This window comes from Halichoerus grypus, chromosome 11, assembly GCF_964656455.1.
Source record: "Halichoerus grypus chromosome 11, mHalGry1.hap1.1, whole genome shotgun sequence".
NCBI classification, from domain to species: domain Eukaryota; kingdom Metazoa; phylum Chordata; class Mammalia; order Carnivora; family Phocidae; genus Halichoerus; species Halichoerus grypus.
In genome coordinates, this window is record NC_135722.1 from 38,400,702 (window position 1) to 38,425,523 (window position 24,822).

The following is a 24,822-nucleotide window of genomic DNA, read 5'->3' on the forward strand; positions in this document are numbered from 1 at the left end:
CTTGTGTCCACCTGCCCTGTCCCTTCACACACACACACACACACACACGCGCGCGCGCAGAATAACCTCTCTGGATCTCTCTCCTATTCCCTTCCTTGTCCTTCATGGCCTCATCCTCTCCCTGGTCCTCCCAGGTGAGTGCCCACGCCTGCTGTCACCATGACAACCATTCACCACCAGCAGATGCTGCAGGAGCACGTGTCCATGGAGTTCTCCAGCTCCACCACCCACATGCAGACCTTCTCCCAGACAACCAAGATTGTGGGAGGCAAGTAGAGTGGGTGGGAGGGCTGATCGGGAAAGGGCAGCCTTTCTTCTTCCACATCCACTCCCTGGGTGGCCTCAGGCTTTGTGAGTGCCGGGACCCCTCAGGAGCCCGAGATACAAAGAGCAACCCTCTCCTAATCTGTGCTTTGATAAAGCTTCAGCCAGTGGGATGTTTACCCACAGATCAGATCTTCTGGAAAACAGCTTAGGAAAAGTCAACCCCGTGAATGTGTATGAGTGATTGATGAGCTTAATTGCTTGAGGAAACAGGGTCACAGGCAGATGGATGTATCTCTGATGGCAGAACTGCAGGCACAGAGGAAGTTAGGGATGTAGCTACCATCCTAGATCTGAGTAATGCTGACCCTGCTCCACTTCAGAAATAGAAGATTTGGAGCCGTCAGTGGAGAGAGGATGAACACATAAACAAGTGACCTAAGCTTCCAGGCTCTCAATCCTTGGGGACCAAACTTGGGGGACAGCAGATCCAAGGGAAAGCTGAGAAATGGTCTCAGAGCAGAACAGATTGTTTTAGTCATGTCTCTAGCGGAAAGTGATTAAAAGATGGCCAGGGGCCAGGATATCCAATATCTCCTCCCAGTCACTGCCCCTCCCTCAAAGTCCTGGAGGGCTAGAGTCCTTCCAGCTCCTCTGTGCACAGAGGTCAGGGCCAGATGAAAGCTCTGTACCAACTCCTGCTGGTCAGTTGGGGCAACGCAAGGAGAACGGCTGGGACGTGAGACCAGAAGTTGCAAATTTCAGTGATTATAGCAGTGACTCTCAGCCCTGGCTGCACATTGGAATTATCTTAGTGTAGCAGGCAGAGAGGAGGGGAATGAAAAAGGAGCAATACAGAAGTCTGGCTCAACTGCTAAATCAGGTGTGTGTGTGTGTGTGTGTGTGTGTGTGTGTGTGTTTTTCAAGCTCTCCAGAGAGTCTAGCATGCAGCTAGAGTTTAAAACCACTGGCCAACAGGGTCCAGGCAGGGAATGTAAATGCCAGAAAAAAGACAGAGAATGGCAGAGGACATGCCCGACCTAGAGGGGCCCCCTCTAGTCACTGCCCACTGACCGTTGCCATACAGGAGTATGAGCTCAGGGCTGAGAATCCAGAAATCTGAATTTTTATGTGAAATCTCTCAATTTTTAGATCTAGGGCTCCTTTTTGTTTAACCATTGACGAGGTCAAATACCACACATCTGCAGGTCAGGTTCAGCCAGCACACTCTAAACGCAGAGTTTCTTAAGACATTTTTCGCATCTCAGTCCTTCAGATTAGCGGGGATAATGAAGGCACCTACTTCACTGGGGTATTGTGAGGATGAGATAAAATAATCTCTGAAATGTGTTTAGCACAGTTCCTGACCCAAGGAAAGTGCTCCGTGAATCAGAGCAATTGTTTTTAACTGTCAGCTCACCAGCCAACAAGATTTTCTGTAGTTTATGCTGAAAATACAACTTTTCATTTTCCAGATATAGAGTTACCCTACCACATTGAATATGCTCTCTCAGATAAGGAGATGCCCACATATAGCCCCCCTGGAGGGGGAATGTTTCCTGTCCCTCACTCAAAAATCACTACTACTCCCATAGCAATGAATGCTGAACCACAGAAGGACAGGGGGAAGGCCTACAGCAGAGCTCAACTAAGCTACCAGGCCTCCCAAGCAGAAAGCCCTGGCCCCTCTTAAGGCAACTGGGGGACCAGAACTTCCAGGAGAGAAGTCCAGGAGATCAAGAAAAACCCCCAAAATACGTCTCCTTTAAAAAAAAAAAAAAAATTAGCTCCCAATATTGTGGTCCAATGAAGGTAAGGGGATTTGGCTCCCCCTGGTGTTTGAAATTTGCCATAACACAACGACCCACTGACTCTTAAGTCCTCTTTTCCTGGCCAAAGTCCCCGCGCTGGCCTAAAATGCTCCATTGTCCCGTAAAGAAAAGATCAGCCCTCCAATCCCGGGCTGAGCTCTGCCTGGAGCCCATTCTGACCTCTCACTTGCCACCACAGAGGAAGTCGTGACAAGGAAGTCCTCCAGCACCGTAGAGTTCTTCAGCTTGGTCACTCGAAGTTCTGACATCCCTCCGGGCGAGAGCGTCCCAGAGTTCGTGGAGAAACCTCATCCGGTCACCGCATCTGAGGGTGCGTTGCTCCCCGTGTCTCCTCCCCACGCCTCTAACTGCTTCCCATTCTTCACCCAGTGCCCCAACCCGCACCACCACCCCACTGACCCCCAGTTCACGAATATCAGCCGTGCCAGGCTGAGGGTCCCTCCCTGCCCAGGGCGGACGTGAGATCCCTGGCAGGAGGCAGGGTGCAGGCAGAAGGTCCGGCCTGGAGGCTAGGAGGTGAACGTGCGTCCTGTGCCCACTGCAGGGGATAAAGCCGTGTTCCGAGCCCGGGTGCGGGGGAACCCGAAACCCAACATCTCCTGGAAGAGAGAGAGCGGCATCCCCATCAAGGAGTCGGCCAAGATGTTCTACGACAGCGTTAACAAGGAGCATGTGCTGAAGGTGTGGGGACCCGAGCCAGAGATCCAGTTATGGATGAAGCCAGAGGCAGGGACCCCAGGGCATGCTGCAGCCCCCCTCGTGGACAAGAGAGCCACAACAGCGACCCAAGAACTGGGCCATGGGAAAAGAGGCTGTTATTGCCCTAGAGGAGGGGCAGGATAAGAGAAGCTGAATGAGGAGCTGAGGCCTTGCTAGAGTGAGCAGGGGACCAAACTCAGGGGCAAGGTGAAGCAGAACTAGGGCAAAGCCAAGGAGGGACAGGCCCCACCGGAAGAGACCCAGCTATTCCAGAGGAGAGAGAGCCAAAAGGGAAGAGAGGCCAAATATGTGGGCGTGGCTAGAAGGGGCAGGGCCGTAGTGGGTGGAGTCAGGCTAAATAGGGGCAGATAGGAACAGAGGGAGGAACCAAGCCTAGTGTCCTCGTGAGGGTCGGGGTTCCTGGGCTCTTCAGGGAGCCTTCCAACAGACTCTCACCAAGGGCTGATCATCTTTAGATCTAACCAGCTTCTGCATCTTTTAGCTCTAGACCCTTGAGGAAAAGGAGGGATGGGTCGTACGGAGACCTGTCCCAATTGGTCCTGCCAGGACTTACCACTGTGAAGGGCAAAGAGCCTCCCCTCTCCCCCACAGACAGAACTCGGTTCCTTCTCCTCTCATGGTCCCATTACTGACCCTCAGCCCCACATAGCACACACAAGCTGCCCCAGGGTCCCCCTACGGGCCACCCCTTACACAAATTGATTCACTCAGCAAGCACCTTCTGAGGCCCCACTGGGCTGTCCATGCTGCAGGCACCAAGGCAGCCTAATTCATCAGTTTCCTCGGGCTCAGCCCAGTGCCTGGTACAGAGGAGTAAATATGTGTTAAAGGAAGGAATACCATCCCACTGATAGAAACTGCACATAGTTACAACTCAGAGGAAGTCCCTGTCTTCCAGCTCACAGCCAAGAAGGAGAATCCCATGCAGAATCAGGCTACAAACACACTCACACTGACTACTACCTGGAACCTCCAAATCATAGAGGCTGCTCAGTCCTCCACACATATGCCCAGCGCTCAGCTCCTCTCCCTTCTCACAGAGAGTCTCCCTGGGGTCCCCCCCCCACCACTAATGGCCTGTCTCTGATACAGCTGGAGTCACTGACCTCCGATGACTCTGACAACTACAAGTGCATCGCAAGCAATGACCATGCAGATGCCATCTACACCGTGTCCTTGCTCGTGACAGAAGGTGAGCCAGCACCCTCCTCCTGGCCTTTCCTCTTAGGGACCAGACTCCCCCTGTCTGACCCTGTCCATCTCTCTGGTCCTCAGGTCAAGAGAAAATGGATTTCAAAAAGATGTTGAAGAAGAGGTGAGGCTGGGAGGCCCCTCTGCCTGGGGTGCTGTCCCTCCACCCTCCAGGCTAGGGCTTCTTGAAGGCCTTTCAGCAGGGCCCCGAGCTAATGACCCAGGCTCCTAGAACCCATGAAGTAGGGAGGGGAATCTCAAGGTTGGGAGAGGCTCCCTCTGTCTTCAGAGGGAGGTGCTGAGTCCAGGCTTGGTACCCACCTCCTCGCAGGGCACCCCCTGCTCCCAAGAAGAAGCAGAAGAAGGGGATAGGTGAGAAAGAGATGTTGGAGATTCTGTCCAAGGTGCCCAAGAAGGACTTTGAGAAGGTCTGCATGGAGTATGGTTTCACTGACTTCCGGGGGCTGCTCAAGAAGCTCAAAGAGATGAAGAAAGTGGAGGTGGAGGTCAGTGCCCATAGTGGGGCAGGGGTCTGCAGGTAGGGGTCTGGGTCTCTCCAGAAGTGCTAGTGCCTGTGTGTCCCCCAGTGGCAAGGCCTCTCCAGCCTGCACACACATGCTCAAGGGTGAGAGCAGGAAAGGAACTTGCCTTCCTTTTACTTCTTCTCCCTCCTCTACCCCCTAATGTGCTTGCATGGACTTTGGAGTCAGACAGCCCTGGGTTCAAATCCCAGTTCTACTGCCTTATTAACTATGTGAACATGGGCATCCCTCTGAACCTCAATTTCTCATTTGCAAAATGAAAATTCTACTTTCGTCTTTCATTTGTTTTTGCGTTGTCATCATTCATTCACTCAGCCAACTCTCAATTATTAAGCATCTACAGTGGAATTAGAAGACTTATGTAATGGGCCCAGGTACAGAGTGACTGTTGTGCAAATGGTGGTTCATTTCTCATTGTCTCCCCCTAAGTGCTAGAGGCTTTCAGTGGCAGGAAGTGGGGGGGAATCATGGCTATCCAATCAGCCTAGTCATTTCTGCCCAGACCTTTAGGGGGTTCCTCCAGCATTGGGTTAACACACTGGTCAGGCTCCAGATGTCCCTGACGCCTGCCATTTTATTATCACAATCTCACAGACCATCCGGATTCTGAAGCCCCTGGAAGACATAGAGACCAAGATTGACACCACTGTGGTCTTTGACTGCATCATGGAGCTGAAGGACCCCAATGTCAAGATGATATGGATGAAGGTGGCCGGGGGGGGGGCACCTAGGCAGGGCCTGCCTTGGCAATATCATTTCCTCTCTGTACCTCCTCCCTTCACAGACCCCCTCATTATCCATCAACCAGGTCCTCTCTTCCATCCCAGCAAGAGGATGCCTCCTGGTATGACTGAAACTGACTGGGAGCTGGGCTCTAGTCTTAGCTATTCCATCACTTTGCTTTTTGATTTGAGACAGTTACCTTCCTCTCTCTATGCCTCAGTCTAGCCATCTGAAAAGGCTGGGTTAGGTAGTCCTGAAGGTCACATTAAGAGCTCAGGTCTCACAGGAAGCAGGGATCCTGGGTCCCACTGAGCCAGAAGATAAGGCTAAAGAGATCTTAGGGATCTCTGGTGTGTCTGAGGATCTTAGAGAGGTAGACATGGCACCCTCCAGCTTAGGCTGGCCTTGGGGAATGAGGACCTCTGGAATTCTCCTCTTAAAGTCCTTCATCAGCTTTTCTACCTTCTTCATGAGGCAGGGTAATGAACCACTGAGGATCCAGTACTCCCTAGGCAAGTATGATGTGAAGCAGATGGGCACCAAGTACATGCTAGTTATTACCAACGTGAACATGAACGATGCAGACACCTACAGCCTGTCCGTGGGTGACAAGCGGTTGAGAGCAGAACTCACAGTACTGGGTATGAATGTGTGGGCATCTGGGGGACAAAGAGGACACAGTCAGGGTCAAGGGAGGAATAGCCAGGGATGGGGTCCATGGGGATATGGGAGAGAGGACTGTGGGGTTGTGCAGTTGAGGACTGTATGGGGATGGACATTAATGGAGGAGGGAAACATGGGGAGAGGCCTATGAGATAGTAAGTGCCATGGGGCAGTGTGGCATCGTGGTTAAGTGCACAGTCTCCAGAGTGAGACTAGTGGGGCTCGAATCCTAGCTTCACTATGAGCTTGTGAGCTTGTGATTTGGGACAAGTTATTTAACTTCTATTTGCCTCAGTTTCTCCATCTGTAAAATGGGGAATAATAGTAAAATCTACCTATATGGGAATTGGATGCATTAATATGTGCAAATTGGCTAGAAGAGTGCCTGGCACTTATCGAAAACTACATAAGTGCTTTGTAAAATTGCTGTGTTAACATAACTGGGGAGGAGACCATATGAACATCATGGGAAGGGGTCACAAGCAGAATGAAAGGAAGGATGCTTTCCCCAATTGTGGGCTACAGGAGGCCAGTGACCCCTGAATCTCCATGCCCCCTTCATCACCCCACCCCTCAGGAGAGACCAGGGCTGCAGCCCAGTGACTGCCCCTCCTACTCTTCCACAGATGAGCCCCTAAAGTTCTTGGGAGAGATGAAGCCAATGAAGGTGACAGAGCGCCAGACAGCTGTATTCGAGATCCGCCTCTCCAAGAAAGTGCCTAACTTTGTGTGGAAGTTCAACGGGAAGGAGCTGAAGAGGGACGAAAAGTATGAAATCACAGTGTCCGAGGATGGTCTGACCCACACACTTAAGATTAAGGACGCCAGACTCTGTGATGCGGGCGAGCTCTCTGCTGAGGTGGGGGACCTGATACAGAAGGCCCAGCTCACAATTGACCGTGAGTGGTTGGGCCAGAGCTTGAGGGGTGGGCCTCATGCCACAGCCACCTCCATGTGGGCAGTCATCCATCCATCCACCCATCCATCCATCCATCTCTCCTTGCAAAGCCCTGTGATGGGTACTAGAAAGACAGAGGGTTCTCTTCACTAACTCCTAGTATAGTGGGGGAGGCAGGTGTGAATTAGAACATAAGTTCTCAAGCAAGGAGTCAAGACATGCTAGGGTCTTATTATCAGCTGGGAGATAATGGGTCAAGAAATTATTAGCCCTTCTGGCTCTAATCTCATATATTCTAGCATATCCCTCTTAACCACTTGCGCTCTTGTATGAGAGCAAGTTTGGAGAGTTACACATGATGGTGGGTACACCCAGAAGCATGACACACATGTGAACCGCACTTGACACATGTGACATGGAATCATCATGGCTGTGACGGAGAGAGGCACAGAGGTTGTGGGAACCCAAAGAAGGGGCACCACTAGGTGATATCAGAAAGGATGTGATGAGGTGATGGCCAAGCTGCTTCTTTCCCAGAAGAACAAAAAAGGAGTTCAGCTTTCAGCAAATGGGGAAGAAGAGAGGAAATTCTCAGCAGAGAGAACAGCATGTATCAAGGCCCAGACACCAGAAAGACAGTGCAATTATGGCTGGAGTTCCAAAGGGGCATTAGAGATATTGACTGCCATGCTGTGAGGAGGTAAAAGTTGTTATCCCATTTTACATATGAGGAAACTGAGGCTCAGGGAGTGAATGCATTGCAGAGAGTCAGCTAGGAAGTAAGGGATAGAGCTGGGACTCTCCCTGCCAGTTACCTCTATGGGTCACATGTTGTACACAAACACATTCCATGTCACAGGTCCCTGTGTTTCTGGGACCAAAAAGAGGAGCAAGGCGGCAGGTAGCTGCAGAAAAGGGATGTCGGGGTTGGGTGCAGATCCAGATCTATCTGTCCACAGGCATCCCCATCAAGTTTGTGAGAACCCTAAAGAACGTACGTGTGAAAGAGAGGAGCTGTGCATGCCTTGAGTGTGAGCTGACGTCCAAGGATGTGACACTGCACTGGAAGAAGGACGGGCATCCTCTGGAGCGCAGCAGCAAGTACAGCATGAGCCATGAGGGCAAGCGAGCAGAGCTGGTCATTGAGGATGCACTGCTCAGTGACAGTGGCGAGTACACCGTGGTGGCCATGCAGGATGGAGACCCCACTGAATACTACAGTACTGCCATGGTCACCGTGGAGGGTATACACCCACCCTGTCAGTCCCCACTGACCAATCCCCCCCATCCTGACAGCTCCCTACCATGGACACTGATCAGCCCCCTACTGACTCCAACCCTCCTCAGACCATGATCAGTTTCCACTTCCCCACTCTGACCACCCCCATCTCCCAAATTCTGACCATCTTCGACCTCCCAGGCCCTGAACATCTCTACCTCCTAGACCCTGATCATACCCCATCTCTCGAACTCTATCTGAAATCCCTTGACTTTATCCATCCTTCACTTTCAGACTCTGACCATCCCTAGCAGGCCTGATCATTCTATACTCCTTGACCCTGCCCAGCCCCTACTCACTAACCTTGACCATTCCCCACTGTCCCTGACCACCCTCAACTCCTAAAAACAGTCTAGCATATCTAGCTCCGCTAACCACCCGCATCCACACCATCCACTCCCCTTCTCCAGCTGAGCATCCCAAGTCCCCACTGACCATCCTCTGATGATAAGCCCCCCATTGGCCATTTCCCAATGCAACTAACTTTTCCCCAACCTCCCACCTACTTGCTCCAGTCCCCCCACTGACCATTCTCCAATCACCCATTGACCATTTCCAAACTTCCTGCTAATCGTAAGTTATTTTGATAGACATGGCACCCCTGCTCCTTCCCTTGGCCATGGCCACCAGCAATCTTCCCATGAGTCCTTTCTGCCCCCAGCACCCTAACCTAGCCCCTGCTCCCTTTCTCCCCAGAGCGTCTGGCCACAGTGAAGAGCGGGCTGTCTGACGTGCACGCGGCTACTGGGAGCCTGGCTGAGCTGTGCGTCGTGCTAAACGACGAGAAGGTGGAGGGCGTGTGGCTGAAGGATGGCAAGGAGGTCTGAGGCAAGGGATAGAGAAGGGGTCCAAGGAGGGAAGGGGTTGACTGGGCATACATTCACACGCCCGCCCCTCGCCCTCGCCACCCCCCCCCACCTCCCAGATTACGGACTTGCCCGGCATGCAGATCGTGAAGCAGGGTGCAGTGCACAAGCTCATCTTCCCCAATATGGGCCCGGAGCACGAGGGCAAGTACACATTCCGGGCCAAGGGCACAGAGAGCGAAGCCTCGGTATTCATTGCAGGTAAGGTCACCACCCCCTAGAGGCAAAACTCAACCAGACCTGGCCTGCCCACGTGCTCAGAGCTCTTCCCCCACCCGCATGGGGTCCTCGTCCACCCCTTGTCGCCCCGCCCCCCATTCCTGCTGGGCGACCCTGCCCTGCCACCGCCCCACAGATCCTCCTACCATCGACCCGTCCGTGCTGGAGGTGCTGGGGGCGCACCCCATGACTGTGAAGGTGGGCCACACTGCGAACATCAAGGTTCCCTTCCGGGCTAAACCGCTGCCCAAAGTGACATGGTACAAGGATGGCGTGGAGGTGACGGAGGAGGACCGTGTGTCCATGGAGCGCAGGGAGGACCAGGCGCTGCTCACCATTTCCAACTGCGTGCGTGAGGACAGTGGCGTTATTCTGCTCAAGCTCAAGAATGACCACGGCACAGCCACAGCCAGTCTGCACCTCAGCGTGCTGGGTGAGGGCAGGACTCTGCTGGGCTGGGCTGGGCTGAGCGTACCTGCTGCTCAGCGCTGGGGGTGGGGATAGCGCTGGAGCTGGGGCTTGAGAAAGAGATCGCAGCCAGAAGCCCACTTTCTAACTTCCTAATCCTGTGGCCTTGGGCAAGTCAATGAACCTTCTGAAGCCTCAGTTTCTTACCTGCAACAGGATGACTTGGTTTTTTGTTAGTTTGCTTTTTGTATCTCTTTCAAGTGAATCTAAGGCACATAGCGGAGTGCACGACCACATAATAGACCTTCCAATGTTGTGTTGTCACTGACTTGAAGATGAGGACATGGTTGGAAGGTAGAAATGAAGTGAAAGAGGTGGGATTTAGGGATAGAAGTGAGGTTGGTGGGGAAGTTTTGGGGGTTGAAGTGAAATGAAGTCAGGGGAGGGGAGATACGGTTGAGGATAAAATGAGGTTGGAAAAATGGGAGCGGGTAGGAATGGGATTTGGGATGAGTCTAATCATAAGGCTAAGGAAAGAGATGAGCTGGCCTTAGTGAGCTCATAGTCAACACACACACACACACACACACACACACACACCCCACGCCATCAAGCTGTGGAGTGAGAAGGTTTGGGTTTCAATTCAATTCAGCAGCATGACTGAGCTCTTCTGTGTTCTCAGTGCTGAGGACAGAGATGGAAGTATCCCAGCAGTCTCTCAACCCAAAAGGGATGAAAACTAGCAGACATGTAATTATAACATAAGATAAACTATTAATACCAGAAAGCACTGGAGTTCTGGAAGCTGAGAGGAGGGGCAGATCTTGTCTGGAAGGAGACAAGGAGGGAATATGCTGAGGCAGGGGACCCTCAGATCCCCAGTCCCCCCATTGCTAGGCAAGTGAGAGTCTCAGGGGGCCAAGGATCCAACTCTTTGGACAAGTCTTACAAGGAGGGGCAGTGAACACAGAGAAGGGCGAGGCATCCATAAAGCTCAGACTCTAACTATCCCCCAGTCTGGCTGGACCTCCAGCAGGTGGATAAAGCCTTTCTCATCCCTGGCTCCCATTCTGATGCTCTCTTCTGTCCTCAGACCGTCCCAAGCCTCCCCAGGGCCGGGTGGAGTTCCTGGAACTCTCGGGGAACTGTGTGCACATGAAGTGGAAGGCTCCGAAGGACAATGGCGGGCGGCCAGTGACACAGTTCATTGTGGAACGGAGGATGGTCGGCAAGAAGGCCTGGATTAAGATAGGCGAGGTGGACAGCAAATTCACGAAATTCTCCACCAACAAGGTAGAAGAGGGGAAAGCCTACCAGTTTCGTATCCTGGCGGTTAATTCAGAAGGAGTGAGCGACCCGCTGGAAACAGACGAAGTGTTTGCAGGAAATCCCATTGGTCAGTGAGATAGCCCCATGCTCAGTGGGAAACTCAGGGGTCAGACAGTGAGGAATGCTAGTCTGTGGGGGAATTCCCTGGGGTCACCTCTGTAGCTAGCCTATGAGACAGACAGAATCCAGAGTAAGAGCCGAACATCATCTTGGGTGGGAATTCTCGACTTTTCCCAGTCAGATCTCATGCACAACACACTCCCGTGTGTATATCCAGAAGTGCATTCAATTCCAGGGAAATGATTCCACTTGTTTCTCCATTCCAGAAATCATCCCAAATCCAAGTGGGAGTGATGTTACTTTAGAGATAACCTTGAATCTGTTCTAACTTTCCCCCAAAGAAAACCCTTGACAACACTGGCATTTTAATTATGAATGCTAATTAACTGCTTGCTGCACTCCTCCCAGTCGGTCTCCATGTCTCCCTGTGTCGAGAACATTAAGAACTGTGGCATTGAGAATGACACAGGTTGGTAGATTCGAGCTGGTGATTCTCAGTCTTGGCCACACAGTAGAATCACCTGAGGTCTTGAAAAACATGCTGATGACTGGCCTCCACCCGAGGCCAATTAAATTAAACTATCTGGAGGTAAAACCCAGACAGTGTCTTTTGGTGATGGTATTTTTTTTAACTCTGCACTTGATCTTAATGTGCAACCACAGTTAAGAATCATCAGGGTTTTCTTAAAGGAGGGAGCCAGAGATCAGCATAGGGTGGGCAACCATCTACATGCTCCCCCCGCCAACCTCTGCCCTCTGTCTCCCACAGAGCCCCCTGGTCTTGCCTCCCAGCCTCAAGTGACTGATGTGACCAAAGAGGCCATGACCATCACATGGAATGCCCCTACCCAGGATGGGGGAGCCCCAGTGCTTGGCTACATTGTGGAGCGGAGGAAGAAAGGCAGTAACCTATGGGTGCCAGTCAACAAGGACCCCATCCAAGGTGAGGTCCTAGGGAGAGAGGCCCAGGAGGACCAAGGGAGGCTTTGCTGGGTGGACCTATGCACCCCTGCTGCCCTGAACATATTCTGTTCCCCAACTCCTTTGGGGGTTTTAATAGCACCCCATAACCCCCCCTTCCATGTCCTCTCACTCTATGGTCTCCCATCTCATGGACCCCCTGCCTCATGACCCCTCAAATTCCCATTTCAGACACCAAGTGCACTGTGGATGGTCTCCTGGAGGACACAGAATATGAATTCCGAGTTATAGCTGTGAATAAGGCAGGCCCTGGACAGCCCAGTATGGCATCCAGTTCAGTGGTAGCCAAGGACCCTGTCAGTGAGTAGGGGGCTGCCAAGCCCCAACACATAGTAGAATTAGCCCATTCAAGGTAGACAGTGGATTTCTTCTCTGGGAAGGTCTAACAGGGTGACCCTACCACACAGTCTCCACTTTCTGGGGTCTGCCAGCCTAAGAGAGGGACAGGATTCACACCCAAAAGAAAGCCAGCAAATAAAGATTGAGAGTCAGGGACAGCGAGGAGGCAGGGTGGAAAAAAAAAGTTATCAAACTCTGAGTATTTCTGGTTAGGTAAGGTGGTGGATGCATATTTGAGGATTGGGTAGGGCTGTAGGGTAGATGTTTGGGAGGGTCCTGATTTAGGAGGTGAGGTGGGGGTACTGCACATGAATGGATGTGGTAGAGACAGTTGGGCTAAAGGCTGGAGTTTAGAATATAAGGGGATTGAGGGTGTAGGGTACGTTGAATTTGGAGGGTATTGACTTCAAGGGTGAAAGGGTTGATCCAGTGAGAGAATTGAATTTGGAGGTTGTTGAGTGTGCAGGGTTGGTGTGGAAAGTGTTAACTAGGAGTTGGAGGCAGAGGTGGTGGAAGTTAGGTTTCAGGGGTAATGAATGTGGGAACTGGGCATGGGATTGAGTGCAGAGGAGTCGGAAGGCTGACTGGATGTCTGTGCCACCCAGAACCCCCAGGCCTGGTGCAGGGTCTGCACGTGTCTGATTCCTCCAACTCCAGCATCTCCCTGGCCTGGCGGGAGCCTGCAGAGGGAGACCCACCCTCCGGTTACATCCTTGAGATGCGGGCTGAAGACAATAAGGAGTGGTCCAAGTGCACAAAGATCCCCATCTCGGGCACCTGCTACGTGGTGGGAGGCCTCACCGAGAGGCAGAAATACTTCTTCCGAATCCGAGCTGTGAACGAGGCTGGAGTTGGGGAGCCTGTGGAGCTGGATGAGGGGGTCCGTGCCATGCCACCACCAGGTGAGGATGCAGAGAGAGCTGGGGTTTAGGCCCTAACATCCTGGCCCCATACTTTCCTCTCTGGGACCTCATCCCACAGGGAAAAACTGGGTGATGCTATGATTAAGAACTCATCCATACTTGTGCTTAGACAGAGCTAGGGGTGACCTGTCCCCCCAAAAAAAAACACCACTCACTGTATGCCAAATAGTACCTACTGTGTGCCAAGGGAGGTGTTAGAAATATAGAAACAAATAAGACACAGGACCTGGCCTGGAGTCTTACATACTAACAGGGGAAGACAAAGGAGGAACAACTAAATGCTTCACAGCGTTGGGGCTGCCCGCTGTAGGTATGGCCTGTTGTGAGAGCATGGACGAGAGACTGGGAAAGGCTCTGGGGGGAGGTTTAAAGCTGAGTCCATGGCCCCACCTCTGTCTCCTCCGTCTCCCTCAGCTGCCCCCAAGTTTGACCTCAGTGCCCGGCTGAAGAGTCACATGGTGGTTCGCGCTGGGACAGCCCTCTGCATCCACGCTGCCTTCTCTGTGAGTCGTTCCAGACCCTGGCCCCCCGGTGCCCCCCACTTAACAAAGATGGCTGCTCTAGCTATCATAATTTCTGTCTCTGCCCCTCGCCAGACGCCTGGCACTAGAGCCTGGCAGGAGAGCCCTCGACAGTGGAGTGGGAGAGGCCCTGCCCTCAAATATCACCTGGGTGACCCCAGTGCCAATCTCCTGTCACCACGCAGGGCTCACCCGCACCGAACGTGATCTGGCAGAAAGATGGCATCCCCACCAAGGGCCGGGAAACCATCACCAAGGGCAAAAACCACTCCCAGTTCCTCATCAACAGCACCAGGCGCTCCGACTCAGGGGTGTACCGCATCTTGCTCCAGAACGAGTTTGGAGAGGCATACTATGACATCCACGTGCGGGTGGCAGGTACGACAGCGGGCGGAGGCCTCGGGGAGGCGTCCTTGCACACACCCCAAAACCGAGCTCCCCACTGCTGCTCGAGTTCCTGCCACCCTCAAGTCATGCCTGAAGGTAGTGAAGGCTGCTCTGGCGCCACAGGGCAAGACGTCATCGGCCTTTGCCTTGATGGGGAGGTTTGTTTCCACTTTTTCCCAATGTCCAGAAGCCCTAGAGGCATTGAACTAGGACCAAACCCTTGTTTCAGTTTCTGCAGTCGTATCTGGTGAGCTTCGGGGGCATATGCAAGGTATGGTTGGCAGAGGGAGAGCAGAAAATGAGTGGGAGGCGGGAGGGACAGGAGGAGATGAGTCCATTCGGAACTGGAGTGACCTCATAGTGAGGGCTAGAAGCTTTATAATCAAGCCTTAAGCCCTCAAGGGATGAAGGGATAAACTTTTATTGAATAGTTACTATGTGCCAGGCACTTGACTCAACACTTCTGTGGGAGTTACTGTTAGGCCTATTTTGCAAATGAGGAGATGGGTCTCAGAGTTTACAGGGCTGGTAAATGGCAGAGCTGCACCTCAGAAAGTTCTTTCTGACTCCAAAACACCAGCGGCCTGAGACTCAAAGAAGAGACGTTCCCCATTCCATCTTCCACAGGGCTTGGCAGGTGGCTGGGGTGGGCCCAAGTCTTCAGGCCCCCAAGGGTGGCTGACGGACCTTGTGGCCGTTCCAGATTTTCCGCAGCCACCCACAAACCTACAGCTGTTTGAGGAGGTCCCCAACACAGTGACCCTGACCTGGAACCACAGCCCTGACGTGCAGGAGGACAGCGAGGCCCACTACGTCATCCTGAAGCGGGATGCCAGTACTGCGGCCTGGTTCACGGCAGCCGACCGCGTCTTCAGCAACAAGTACACGGTGACAGGCTTACTCCCCGGCAGGAAGTACTACTTCCGAGTGGTGGCCCGCAACGAAATCGGTGACAGCGACCCGCTCGACTCCAAGGATACCTGGCTCATCAACAAGGACAAAAGTGAGTGTTGGGGGACTCGGGGGTTCGGATTATATCCCCGATGGCAGGGAGGACATAGGCGTTGCCGGGGTATCGAAGATTTGAGGTAAAATCTGAGAACCGCTGAGGTGGAAAGGTTAACGTCACGGATGCTGGGAAGAGAAGTAGCGACCCTGAAGCCCAGAGGAGATACTTTCTGGGTATCTGAGGGGTGGGACCAATGTGGGGGTGGGGAGGTGCCCTTGCGGGCGGGGATGACGGGGGAAGGCGGGCGGTGTGGAGCTGAGCCGGGGGTCCACGGGGGTGAGGACTGGGGAGGGTCCCCGAGGGTGACGTCCAGGAAGGGAAGGGGTTAAGGGTGGGGATAGGGTCAGGGAAACTTGCAAGGAGCTAAGTGGAGGCGAGGGGAGACGGTGGAGGCTGAGATGACGCCGGGGAAAGCCTGGGTGGGCAGTTAACAGCCGGGGAACAGCTGGGGCCCGAAGCTGGCAAGAACTTAGGACTCCCGCGTCTGGAAAAGGGTAAAAACCCGCGCACCTGGCTTTGATCGTGGAACCGTGGAGTGACAAGGGGTGGGAGGGGGGCGGAAGGAGAACCTCGGGCACGCTAGTGTCAAGTCGGGGCCCCAGAGTTGCTAGCGCGTGGGAATGTAGCCCAGGCCACCGGGGCTCGGGGAGCTGGGTCTCCGGGGCGCCTTCGGAGCTCTCAGCAGGCGGGCGGCGGCTGGGGTCCCGGGCGCGCTCACCGCCCGCCGTGTCCCACCCTGCGCAGTCGAGGACCTGAGCGCCAAGCTGAAGCCGTACCAGCAGAAGGACTGGCGCCACGCGCCGCGCTTCCTGACCCCGCTCAAGCCACACATGGTGCTGCGCGGCCAGGACTGCACCATGACTTGCGCCTTCCTTGGGAACCCGCGGCCCACGGTGACCCTCTACAAGGGTGACGTCAACATCACGGCCAACTCCAAGTTCTGGTACAACTCCACCAGCGGCGTCTGCACGCTCGTCATCCCCACCTGCACGCTCAAGGACAGCGGCGAGTACAGCGTGCTGGTGGAGAACGAGCTGGGCAAGGACCGCAGCAGCTGCACGCTCACGGTCTACGGTGAGGGCACCGGGCAGGGCCGGCTGGGGGCAGGGAGGTGTCCCTGCGGCCCACCTGGTCCAGAGGCACGAGATGGCCGTCTCTTGGCGCCGTTTTTTATTTCCTCTGCCATCCGGTGGTGTAAACATTCACCAACTGGCCATACTTGGTTCCTCTCTCCCATCCTCTGGGTGTCATTTGTTATGTGTCTGGCCGCTGCAGACTTGGGAGTTCAATAGACTGTAGTTTGCAGCCCTTGGTGGGCCTAGACTTGCCTTTGAAAAAGATACTGGTGATAAGGCCTAAACCAGACTCACCAGTCACCATCTCTGTGGCAGGGTTCTGGAAGGCATTTTTATGTTTACAAGATTTGACAAGGGATTCTGATATACAACCAAGACCGAAAACTACTGGTCTAGGATAAGGATAGACGGGAAGTACAAAGGGGGGAAAGACCGAAGGGAACCTAGTGGAGACCCTTCCTCTGCCCAGGTGTGCCACATCTCCGCTCAGGTGCGTCCGTGTAGGGGAACTATCTCATTTCTTCCTACACACTCTACTATCTTCACAACTACACAGCAAGGAGCATGAACTCTCGAAATGCAAAGCTGACCTGCCCCGCTCCCTTCTTGCTTTAACTCCCTAACTTTTCCATGATCCTTTTGGGACAACCCCAGCCAGCAAGGCTCCTCCTCACATCTACTTCTCCAGCCTCATCCTCTGCCACTCCCTGAACTCTCCATGGTAGTCCCTTGGTGTCCTGTTGTAGGTGCCTCTCTTTGGGGCAGGTGCCACGCCCTGTCGCTGTCTGTCTCGAGTACTCGGCTAGCCGTCTGGCCCTGAGATGGTGCCTCCATGGTGGCGGCGGAACTGTGTGACAGAAGTAGGCCAGGGAAGGCCCGGTGGGAGACATCCAGCTTTCATTCCACAGCTAGAGAAATCCCTGACAACTTAATTCGGGTTGTAAGCACGTGGGCCAAGAGCCCTGGCTCCACTGCTGTCCAGCCGTGTGACCTTGGCAAACCACGCTGAGCCTGCTCTCTCATCTGTCCCTTAGGGCTGTTCTGAGGCTTAAATGAGATAGTGCGTAGAAGTGCCTGGCGCAATGCTTGGCAAATATTAAGTGCTGAATAACTGGTAGCTCTTGGCCCCATACATTCAACTGACCTTGGGAGACTGGGGCCTTAACTGTAAGTCCAGCAATTTGGAGTTTGCCTTCCTCCTAGCAACATTAACACTGACAAATACTTGTCTTGCTCTTTCAGACAAAGATGACAAGTCCATTCTAGCATCAGTCACTGAAAGTCTGCAGAAGAAGTCAAAGTACCTTATGTGAGCTCCGGCCCAGCCCAAGCGTCAGGAGGATGTTGGGATATGTGGTTTCGGGGCCTATCCTGTGTGTGGCCCCAGTGAGGGCAGCCCCGTTAGCTCTCTGGTGCTTGTCAATGTAAACAGTCCACGAAGGCATGGGACAATAAATTGACTAAGCTCACCCCTGCCTGTTCCTGAGGGTGATGTGCAGCAGGGACCAAGGACATGGACTTGGGAGTGGATGGGGACACACGGAGCATGGAGTCCAAGAGTTTAGTCCAAACCCACACACACTGGGAGTGAGCAGCCCCTTCTAGACTGGGCCTTGACATGCCTCCCCCGTCCTCTGCAGCCACACTGCACCCTCCTCTCCCCTCAGGGCAAGGGACAGCAAGTCCTGAGAGGCTTCATCCTTCTCCAGGTCCCCCCCTCCCATTTCTTCACCAGGTAGGTCTGTCGTCAGAGTTTTGGGGTTTGAGGGGATCAGGGCCTTGCCTCTTTAGTGCCCAGGGTTCCCACTATTTCAGAATTAGTGCATCTCAGAGCTAGAAGGAATTGGTCATCCAGCTCACTAGGTTTCAAACTTAGGTTTTACAGCAGAATTCTCCCTTTAAAAAAAAAAAATCATAAGAAACTACTGGACATCACACAAGGATAGGGGGGATCTCTGAGCCTCCTTCCTCAAATTATTCTTTCACTGTCCCCCACCAGGTATCTCTGTAAAAATCCTAGTTTGGAAATCACTAATTCACCCATCACCCACATGGGACTGAGCCTCTTCCTCTACAACTCTACAACCTCTCTACTAAGGGCATATTCACCACCACCCAAGGCTTCCTTTTCTGCTTCTGGGTCGGGGCACTGCCCATTAAGATGCAAATGCCCCTGGAGTGGAGTGACTCCACTCCATTGTTTCGCCAGGGCTTCCCATCTAAAGTACAAATCAACCAATCTAATCTCCCTCCTCCCTGCTGTTTAACTGAGCCCACAGGCCAAGGAGAGAGGAGAGGCTTGATGGGAATCTGGATCATTTTGGAGCAGGCAGCAGGTCTGGGAGGAGGTGGGCAGCAGCAGAGGACACTGGGTAACTAAGACTTACCAAAGGTGGCCAGGCACCCGTGCGCAGGGGAATGTATCAAGGAGAAACTTGGATGGTGGTAAATACTACCCATCCCCCATCCTCCTGAACTACATCCTCGCCCATACACGTGACCGGGGAAGTGAGACCTACTCCAACCAGCACCGTGTCACCAGAGCCAGGGAGCCAGCCTGGCGCCAAGATGCACTGGCCAGGACTGTGACCCAGGCTGTAAGGACATCCAGGGCCCCTGGCACCATGTCCCACCCCCTCCTCTCCAGGACAGCCACATGCCACACAGGCAGACAAGCAAGACAGTCAATGGTCCTTGGTTTTTATTTTTTTTTCACATGAGCAGCAAAGGATGGAGTTGTCCCATCCTTGCTCCTTTTGCATTGAATATGCCTTAGGTCTTATGACCCTAGAATGTCATTGGAGCCCCCTCCTCTGGCTCCCAGTGCAGAAGGGGCAGAGAGGAAAGCATTGATGGAGGCAGGGTGGGGTCCCAGCTCTCTAAGCCAGGCTCAGCACCCCCTCAGCAACTCCCTGAGGCCCTCTCCCTATAAGACTTAGACAGCAGGACAGAGACAGATGGCAGAGTCAGACATAGACTGGGAGACAGACCACACACACACACGGACTCACATGCACAGACACACATACAGGCTGGCCCCTTCCTTTGGCATGGTTCACCCGAGCCCTGGGGATAGGGTCTAAGGGTGGTGGTGGTGGGCCTGCACTCTGGGCTAGCCTCTGAGAGAGATGGGACCAACGTGAATCCTTGGTAACGCAAGCTCCCAGGCCAATGAAGTCCCCAGTCTCACCTACCCGGACAGACACCCCTTCACCTCCCACCAACACTTAGAAATTGAGATTGTTCAAGTAACAAGGATAGATGAAGGAAAGGGAGACTCCATTCTCATCCAATCTTCCCAACTAGGGGCCTGCAAAAGGGGCTTCAAGCCCTGGGCTTGGGTCATCTCAGCTCAGATTTCTCCTCTCTTCCCTCAACTCTGTGCAGATCAGAAAGAGTGGGAGTGGGTGAGTCAGACTTTTCTATCTAGAAGAAGTGGGCGGGGGTGACAAGACTCTGAGCACCATCACCCTCCAGAGGGGTTTTGACAGTCCCGATGGGGTTAGAGGTGGGGAGATGTCTAATTTCAGCTCCAGCAAGGAGAATCAGGCTGGCTCTTTTTCGCTCTCAGAATTGTTCCGGACCACTAGCTTTGCTAGAGAGATCCCTTTCCTGCTCACCCCCTCCAACTTGTACAGTTCCCGGGTGGTATCTGCTGCCCCAGGTTAGGCCTACAGCCATCCTGACCCAGTCCTTGCAGGTTCTGGACCCCTGCCCCGGGAGGAGAGAGGGTAACTAGCCTCTGGCCTCTCAGTTAGCCTTGCTCAGTCTGCAGTCTTCCAGTGGCTCCCGGCTCTCAACAGCTGATAGGGCGACAAGCATCTGGGCAGCATAGTAGGTGGACATGATGAGTGCCCGTGAGTAGGGCACGGGGAAGCAGAACTTGTTGAGGGCGATGGTCAGGTCTGAGATGATAAAGAGCAGCGCACCACTGCCTGCCGCCAGCTCAGTCCAGCGCCAGGCTGCCTCGACCAGCCGTAGTCCTGCCATAGCCCGCCAGCCCATGAAGCCGATGAGGGCCACGTAGACCCCCACCAGACAAGTGAAGACACCTGAGAGGCACGGGTAGAGAAGAGCATAACACAGGCCCGACAGCACTGCCATCACCAGACCTGTCCGCAGAGCCAATGGCCGCATGCCAAAGGCCGAGGCGTAGAGCATGTGGGTCACAGCAAACATCAGCAGACCTAGGAGTGAGAGGGGATGAGGGGATGCTGAGGGCAGGTTCGGGGGACTAATGAGTAACAGGGTTGGGGTAGGAGGGGAGTGCTTCGGAAAACCCAGGAGCTTTGTCTGGGGAGTATCAGGAGTGGGAAGAAATCCACAGAGGTAAAGATACACCCTCCCTTCCCCTGAGAAACTCTAGAACTGATCACCAGATCATCTGCAAGGTAATCCTCCAACAAGGGCCCCACAGTCTTTGGCCTCAGAAACCCTCAGATTCCCCATATTCTTGTTCAAAAGCTCCTTCTCCCAAATCCTTGGCCACCTAAGACCCTCTGGCACCCAGCCCCAGGATTCCTCCCAGATAGCTACTGCGGCAACTGACCGTGCACAAAGTAACCCTGGTCCTGCCAGATGAGGAAGGCATCACCTAGAGCGGAGAAGACGAGCCCCGCCAAGATGCGGATGGCACTGGGATGGGCCAGCAGGAATCCTAGGCCATGGGCCAGAAGGAAGAGCCAGAGGCAGAAGATGGGCAGGCACTTGATGAGGGCGCTGACCCACGATGGGCTGGACAAGGGCAGCCAGAGCACAAAATACACGCAGGTGGCCTTGAAGAAGGGCACCAGCTTGGGTCCCTCACTCTTCACCTGGAGGACACAGGACAAGGGAAGCACTCAGCACTTGGAGCTCAGAAGCACACAGAGGTGTTCCGAGCCAGCACCCTCAACCCAGACATATACCACCCCAGAGCCAGACCCACCTCCCAAGTAGGGAGAACTGACACACAGAAAGCCAGTCTGGCCTGCCCCAACCAGCCAGCAGAGTATGAACATTCCCATCATCACCCTGAGGCTTAACTGATTAGGCAGGGAAGGGCTCCACTGTTCCTGCTGCCCGTGGGCATTCTTGGCCCAATCAGGACCGGAATAGTCACTCGCTGGGCAGAAAGCAGATCTTGGGATAAAGTCCCCTCCTGCAGGCAATATTTCTCCCTTTCTGGCTCCTCCCTGTCCCTCCCCAAAACCCCTTTAACCCCTCTCTGCCAGCATCAACCACCAGCTGTCTGGAATGAAGCGGAGTCAGCAGGAAACCACAGAGACGCCACAACTGGCCAACTCGTGATCCTCCACAGTGGGGCCAGGGCACAGGCTTAGGGCCCTGGCAACACCCGGTGAGTGCCAGGAATGCGTGAGGGTGGGCCCTCAGCCCCCACAGGCTCTCTCCTTGGCCAGTCTGCCCTTCAGCCTTTGTTCCAGCTGCCCTGAAAGGTACCAGCCTCAAGGTACCATCAAGAGCAAGGAGAGGAGATAGGGATGCTGGCTAGAGAACCATTTCAGGGATTGGGGAGTTGAAGGGGCGGGGTGTCTCTTGGTCAGTCTCATTTCCCAGAGAACAAGAGCAATTCAAAAGCTCATCAAAAAGAGAGGAAGGAAGCAGGGGAGGGGTTCTCTTTCCAGCTTTTGATCTGAAGCCAGCAGACTGGCTGGGAGGAGATGTGGAACTGAGAGGGGGAAGTTAGAGCAGCTGACTCAGCCTCAGCCAGATTAGGAGGGAGGGCAGCTAAAGCAAGGTGTGTCCAAGGCCACTTCAGGTACTCTCCAAGCTGAGGGAGGGGGCTACTGCAGATATTCTGAATCTGTGATCCCCTGAAGCTCCTTTTTTTGGGCTTCGGGTACAGGGTCTCTGTGGGTGATCCAGAACTGCTGAGGTTCCCTGTATACACACACTCTGCCCAAAATGATTGTGACTCTGGCTGGGTGAGCTGTCCAGCACAAGGCTCTGGGAACACACAGATTCCCAGACTGCCGGTTACCTGAGGACTGATCAGACTGTGATGAAGGAGGTTGGGAAGAGGCAGATGGGTAGGTCCAGGGTCCAAGCCTGCCCTTGCTCTGCCAGGGGTGAGAGCAGGGAGAAAAGATGACTAAGTCCCTTCTTATGGAGATCTGCCCCATCCAGGCTCGTCAGGGTAGGGGCATGGGTAGAGGAGACTGGAGGAGATGAACAACCCCACAGTCCCCAGTTCTCCCCAGCAACCACCTGCCAGTCCTTGGAAGCATCAACCTCTGCTCCATACCCCTCCCCCAGCCCCATATTTCCTGTAAGGAGAAACAGGCCGTAGTAGTAGTAGCTGGTGAGACTTTGACAGTCATAGAGAATCCAACACTAGAAGAGGAAGGGTGGGGAAGAGACAAAGGTTCGAGTTGAGAAAGTCTGAATAGGGAGAGATGTCAAGAGAGAATGACCCCTCTTCCTCCAGCGCATTACCAACGCTGCTTGGACTTAGGGGCGTCCCCTCCTGCGCCCCAGGCTTGTTTATAGGATGAGGGACGCCAGGAAACAAGTTTGGGCCAGGATTCCCAGGAGGTCCCAGTCACCTTCCTGCCCTTCTCCGCACTCTCCCACGCCTCCCTGTGGTCTGCCTACGCAGAACCTGGCGGCCAGCTGCTGTCCCCTCTCTCTCCCCGGCAGCCACCCCGCCGACCCCCGTCAGACACACAGACATCAACAAAGTCACGCTTCCGAGTCACGTGCCCACTGCCTTCCTCCCTCCCGCGGGCGGGCAGGGGCTGCGTGGAGGAGGGGCGCCCCGGGTCCGGCCTGCGGGGGCACTTGACAGCGCCCGCCTCCCGCCCGGGGACGCCGACCGCCGCGGGATCCCTGCCCTTCCTCGGCCCCCGACGGCCTGGCCTGCCGCAGCCCAGTCCCCAGGCCGGTGGGCTCCGGCCGCGCCGGACACTGGCTCGCTCGCTCGCTCACTCACCACAGTGACCGGGGACACCATGGCGGCAGCGGCGGCGGCAGCGGCTGACACTCCGCTCTGGGCTGCAGCGGCCAGGACGTGCCCGCGGCCAGGTGAGCAGGCGAAGACAAAGCCTAGGGTGACGGACAATACCTCCGGCTCGCCGGGCGCTCCGATTCCTGTCTGCGATCCCCGCCACGTCACAGCACACAGCGCCAATGAGAGGGCTGCAGGCGGGGAGGCGGGGCGTTCGAGGCCCCGCCCCTCCGGGAAACCGGGCCAGAGCACCCCGGACGGAACGTGACTGTGACCCCGGAGTGAGGAGCGAGCTTGGGCTGAGAGTCAAACACATTCCTGTCGTGGGCACACGGCTACACACATCTTCTCATAACCCGGGGGTAAAAAGCTGATTCCCTTCAGCCTTTAAACACGCCGTTCACACGGACATAGTTACGGTTAGACCCACAACCTTCATTGTGTACAAACACGCATCCAAATGGACACACAATGGTCAGCGTACATACCACCTTCAACGTGAAAAGAGACACATCAGTAGGTCCACAGCAGCCCGTAGACTCATCGTCCCCACGTATATACAAACATATACAGAATCACAGTTACCCTTAGGCATCACACAAGTACGGAGACCCAAAACCAGCAGCCGCAGGTCGACACACATCCTTCGACATAAAAAGAGACACGGAGACAAGCCCGCAGCAGCTTACAGACCACAAATACTTCATTGCTCTTAGGCACATGCCTCTCATAGCTCAGAGACAACTAACTGTAGCGTAAGAACACATCAGGAATGACAGGCAGACCTGAGCATACTTAAGGACCCACACAAGGGGGAACTAACTTTGCCAAAATCCGGTTTAGGCAGCTTGGATGTCGAGATTACAGAGACTAAAGGGACACAGGCACATTTGGAACCGGGCCTCATCAGAATCATGGGAATTAAATGGGTGGACTGGTAAGAGGTCAAATGCATTGCAATCTCTGTCCAGTTTTGCCAGGTCCACATTGGGTGACTGGGTGAATTACCTGCCCTCTCTGGCTTTGATTTCCTCATATATAAAATAAGCACATAATCTCTACATTTCCTCCCAAGCCCACATGTTGTGTAGGATGGGGAAGGAGCAGGCTGCTGGTGTTAGGAAAGTCCAGGAGGCTTCCTGGAGACCGAGATTTCAGACACTTCTTAAAGGATGGCCTGTGGTCTTTGATCTGCAGTAGGAGGGAAGGAGCTGTGTGTCAGGCTTTGGGAACTGGGGTTGGAGGGGATAACCAGCCCTAATTAGCCCTAATTATCAACCAACAAGGAATTTTAAACATCCTGGGGTGACACTAAGGCCCTGTTGCTGCACCCCAGTCTGGTGCTGGGCCAGAAGAAGCCTACAGCTTGCCTTCTGTGAGCCCTTCCCACAATGGGCCTCTTTCTTTTTTCTTTTGGGACCCGCCCAGCTTTCCCCAAAGCCTGTGCGGACCTGACACCCACTTGAAGTGGGGAGCAGCCCTCTCGGTAATAGAATTGACAAGCAGAGATTCAGAGTCAGGGGCAATAGGGTGAGAATCAAGACTTGGGACTGGGGGTCACCCACAGCCTTCTCCCATCGCCTCCAAGCCCCTTCTGCACTGAGCCCCAGTGGGCAGTGAATTCTGCCTGTTCTGCTCTCTTCCTA

General features: G+C 54.1%; 2 protein-coding genes across 2 annotated transcripts; one reads left to right on the top strand and one right to left on the bottom strand.

The window, feature by feature from the left end:
• The first annotated feature begins 159 nt into the window (after positions 1-159).
• On the top strand, positions 160-17,598 carry IGSF22 (immunoglobulin superfamily member 22). Its single transcript, XM_036077539.2, has 22 exons — positions 160-268; positions 2,275-2,406; positions 2,641-2,777; positions 3,909-4,008; positions 4,092-4,131; positions 4,339-4,513; positions 5,144-5,257; positions 5,751-5,913; positions 6,562-6,834; positions 7,793-8,077; positions 8,809-8,933; positions 9,038-9,179; positions 9,334-9,630; positions 10,699-11,001; positions 11,764-11,937; positions 12,147-12,275; positions 12,920-13,216; positions 13,652-13,740; positions 13,944-14,136; positions 14,849-15,148; positions 15,899-16,228; positions 17,473-17,598. The coding sequence occupies exons 1-22, from the start codon at positions 160-162 to the stop codon at positions 17,541-17,543; spliced, it is 3,978 nt and encodes a 1,325-aa protein (XP_035933432.1). The 3' UTR covers positions 17,544-17,598.
• Positions 17,599-18,916: 1,318 nt separating this feature from the next.
• TMEM86A (transmembrane protein 86A) lies at positions 18,917-23,287 on the bottom strand. The gene is made up of 3 exons (XM_036077545.2): positions 23,162-23,287; positions 20,780-21,044; positions 18,917-20,417 (listed from the first exon to the last, which is right to left on the bottom strand). Exons 1-3 carry the CDS (start codon positions 23,180-23,182, stop codon positions 19,981-19,983), a joined length of 723 nt encoding a protein of 240 aa, XP_035933438.1. The 5' UTR covers positions 23,183-23,287; the 3' UTR covers positions 18,917-19,980.
• Positions 23,288-24,822: the final 1,535 nt, after the last annotated feature.

Coding starts and splice junctions, on each gene's coding strand:
- IGSF22 (XM_036077539.2), top strand. CDS start 160: ATGACAACCATTCACCACCAGCAGATGCTGCAGGAGCACGTGTCCATG. Junction 269..2,274: donor GACAACCAAGATTGTGGGAG/GCAAGTAGAGTG, acceptor TTGCCACCACAG/AGGAAGTCGTGACAAGGAAG. Junction 4,009..4,091: donor GTCCTTGCTCGTGACAGAAG/GTGAGCCAGCAC, acceptor TCTGGTCCTCAG/GTCAAGAGAAAATGGATTTC.
- TMEM86A (XM_036077545.2), bottom strand. CDS start 23,182: ATGGTGTCCCCGGTCACTGTG. Junction 21,045..23,161: donor TGGTGTCCCCGGTCACTGTG/GTGAGTGAGCGA, acceptor TGTGTCCTCCAG/GTGAAGAGTGAGGGACCCAA. Junction 20,418..20,779: donor CCAGGGTTACTTTGTGCACG/GTCAGTTGCCGC, acceptor TCTCACTCCTAG/GTCTGCTGATGTTTGCTGTG.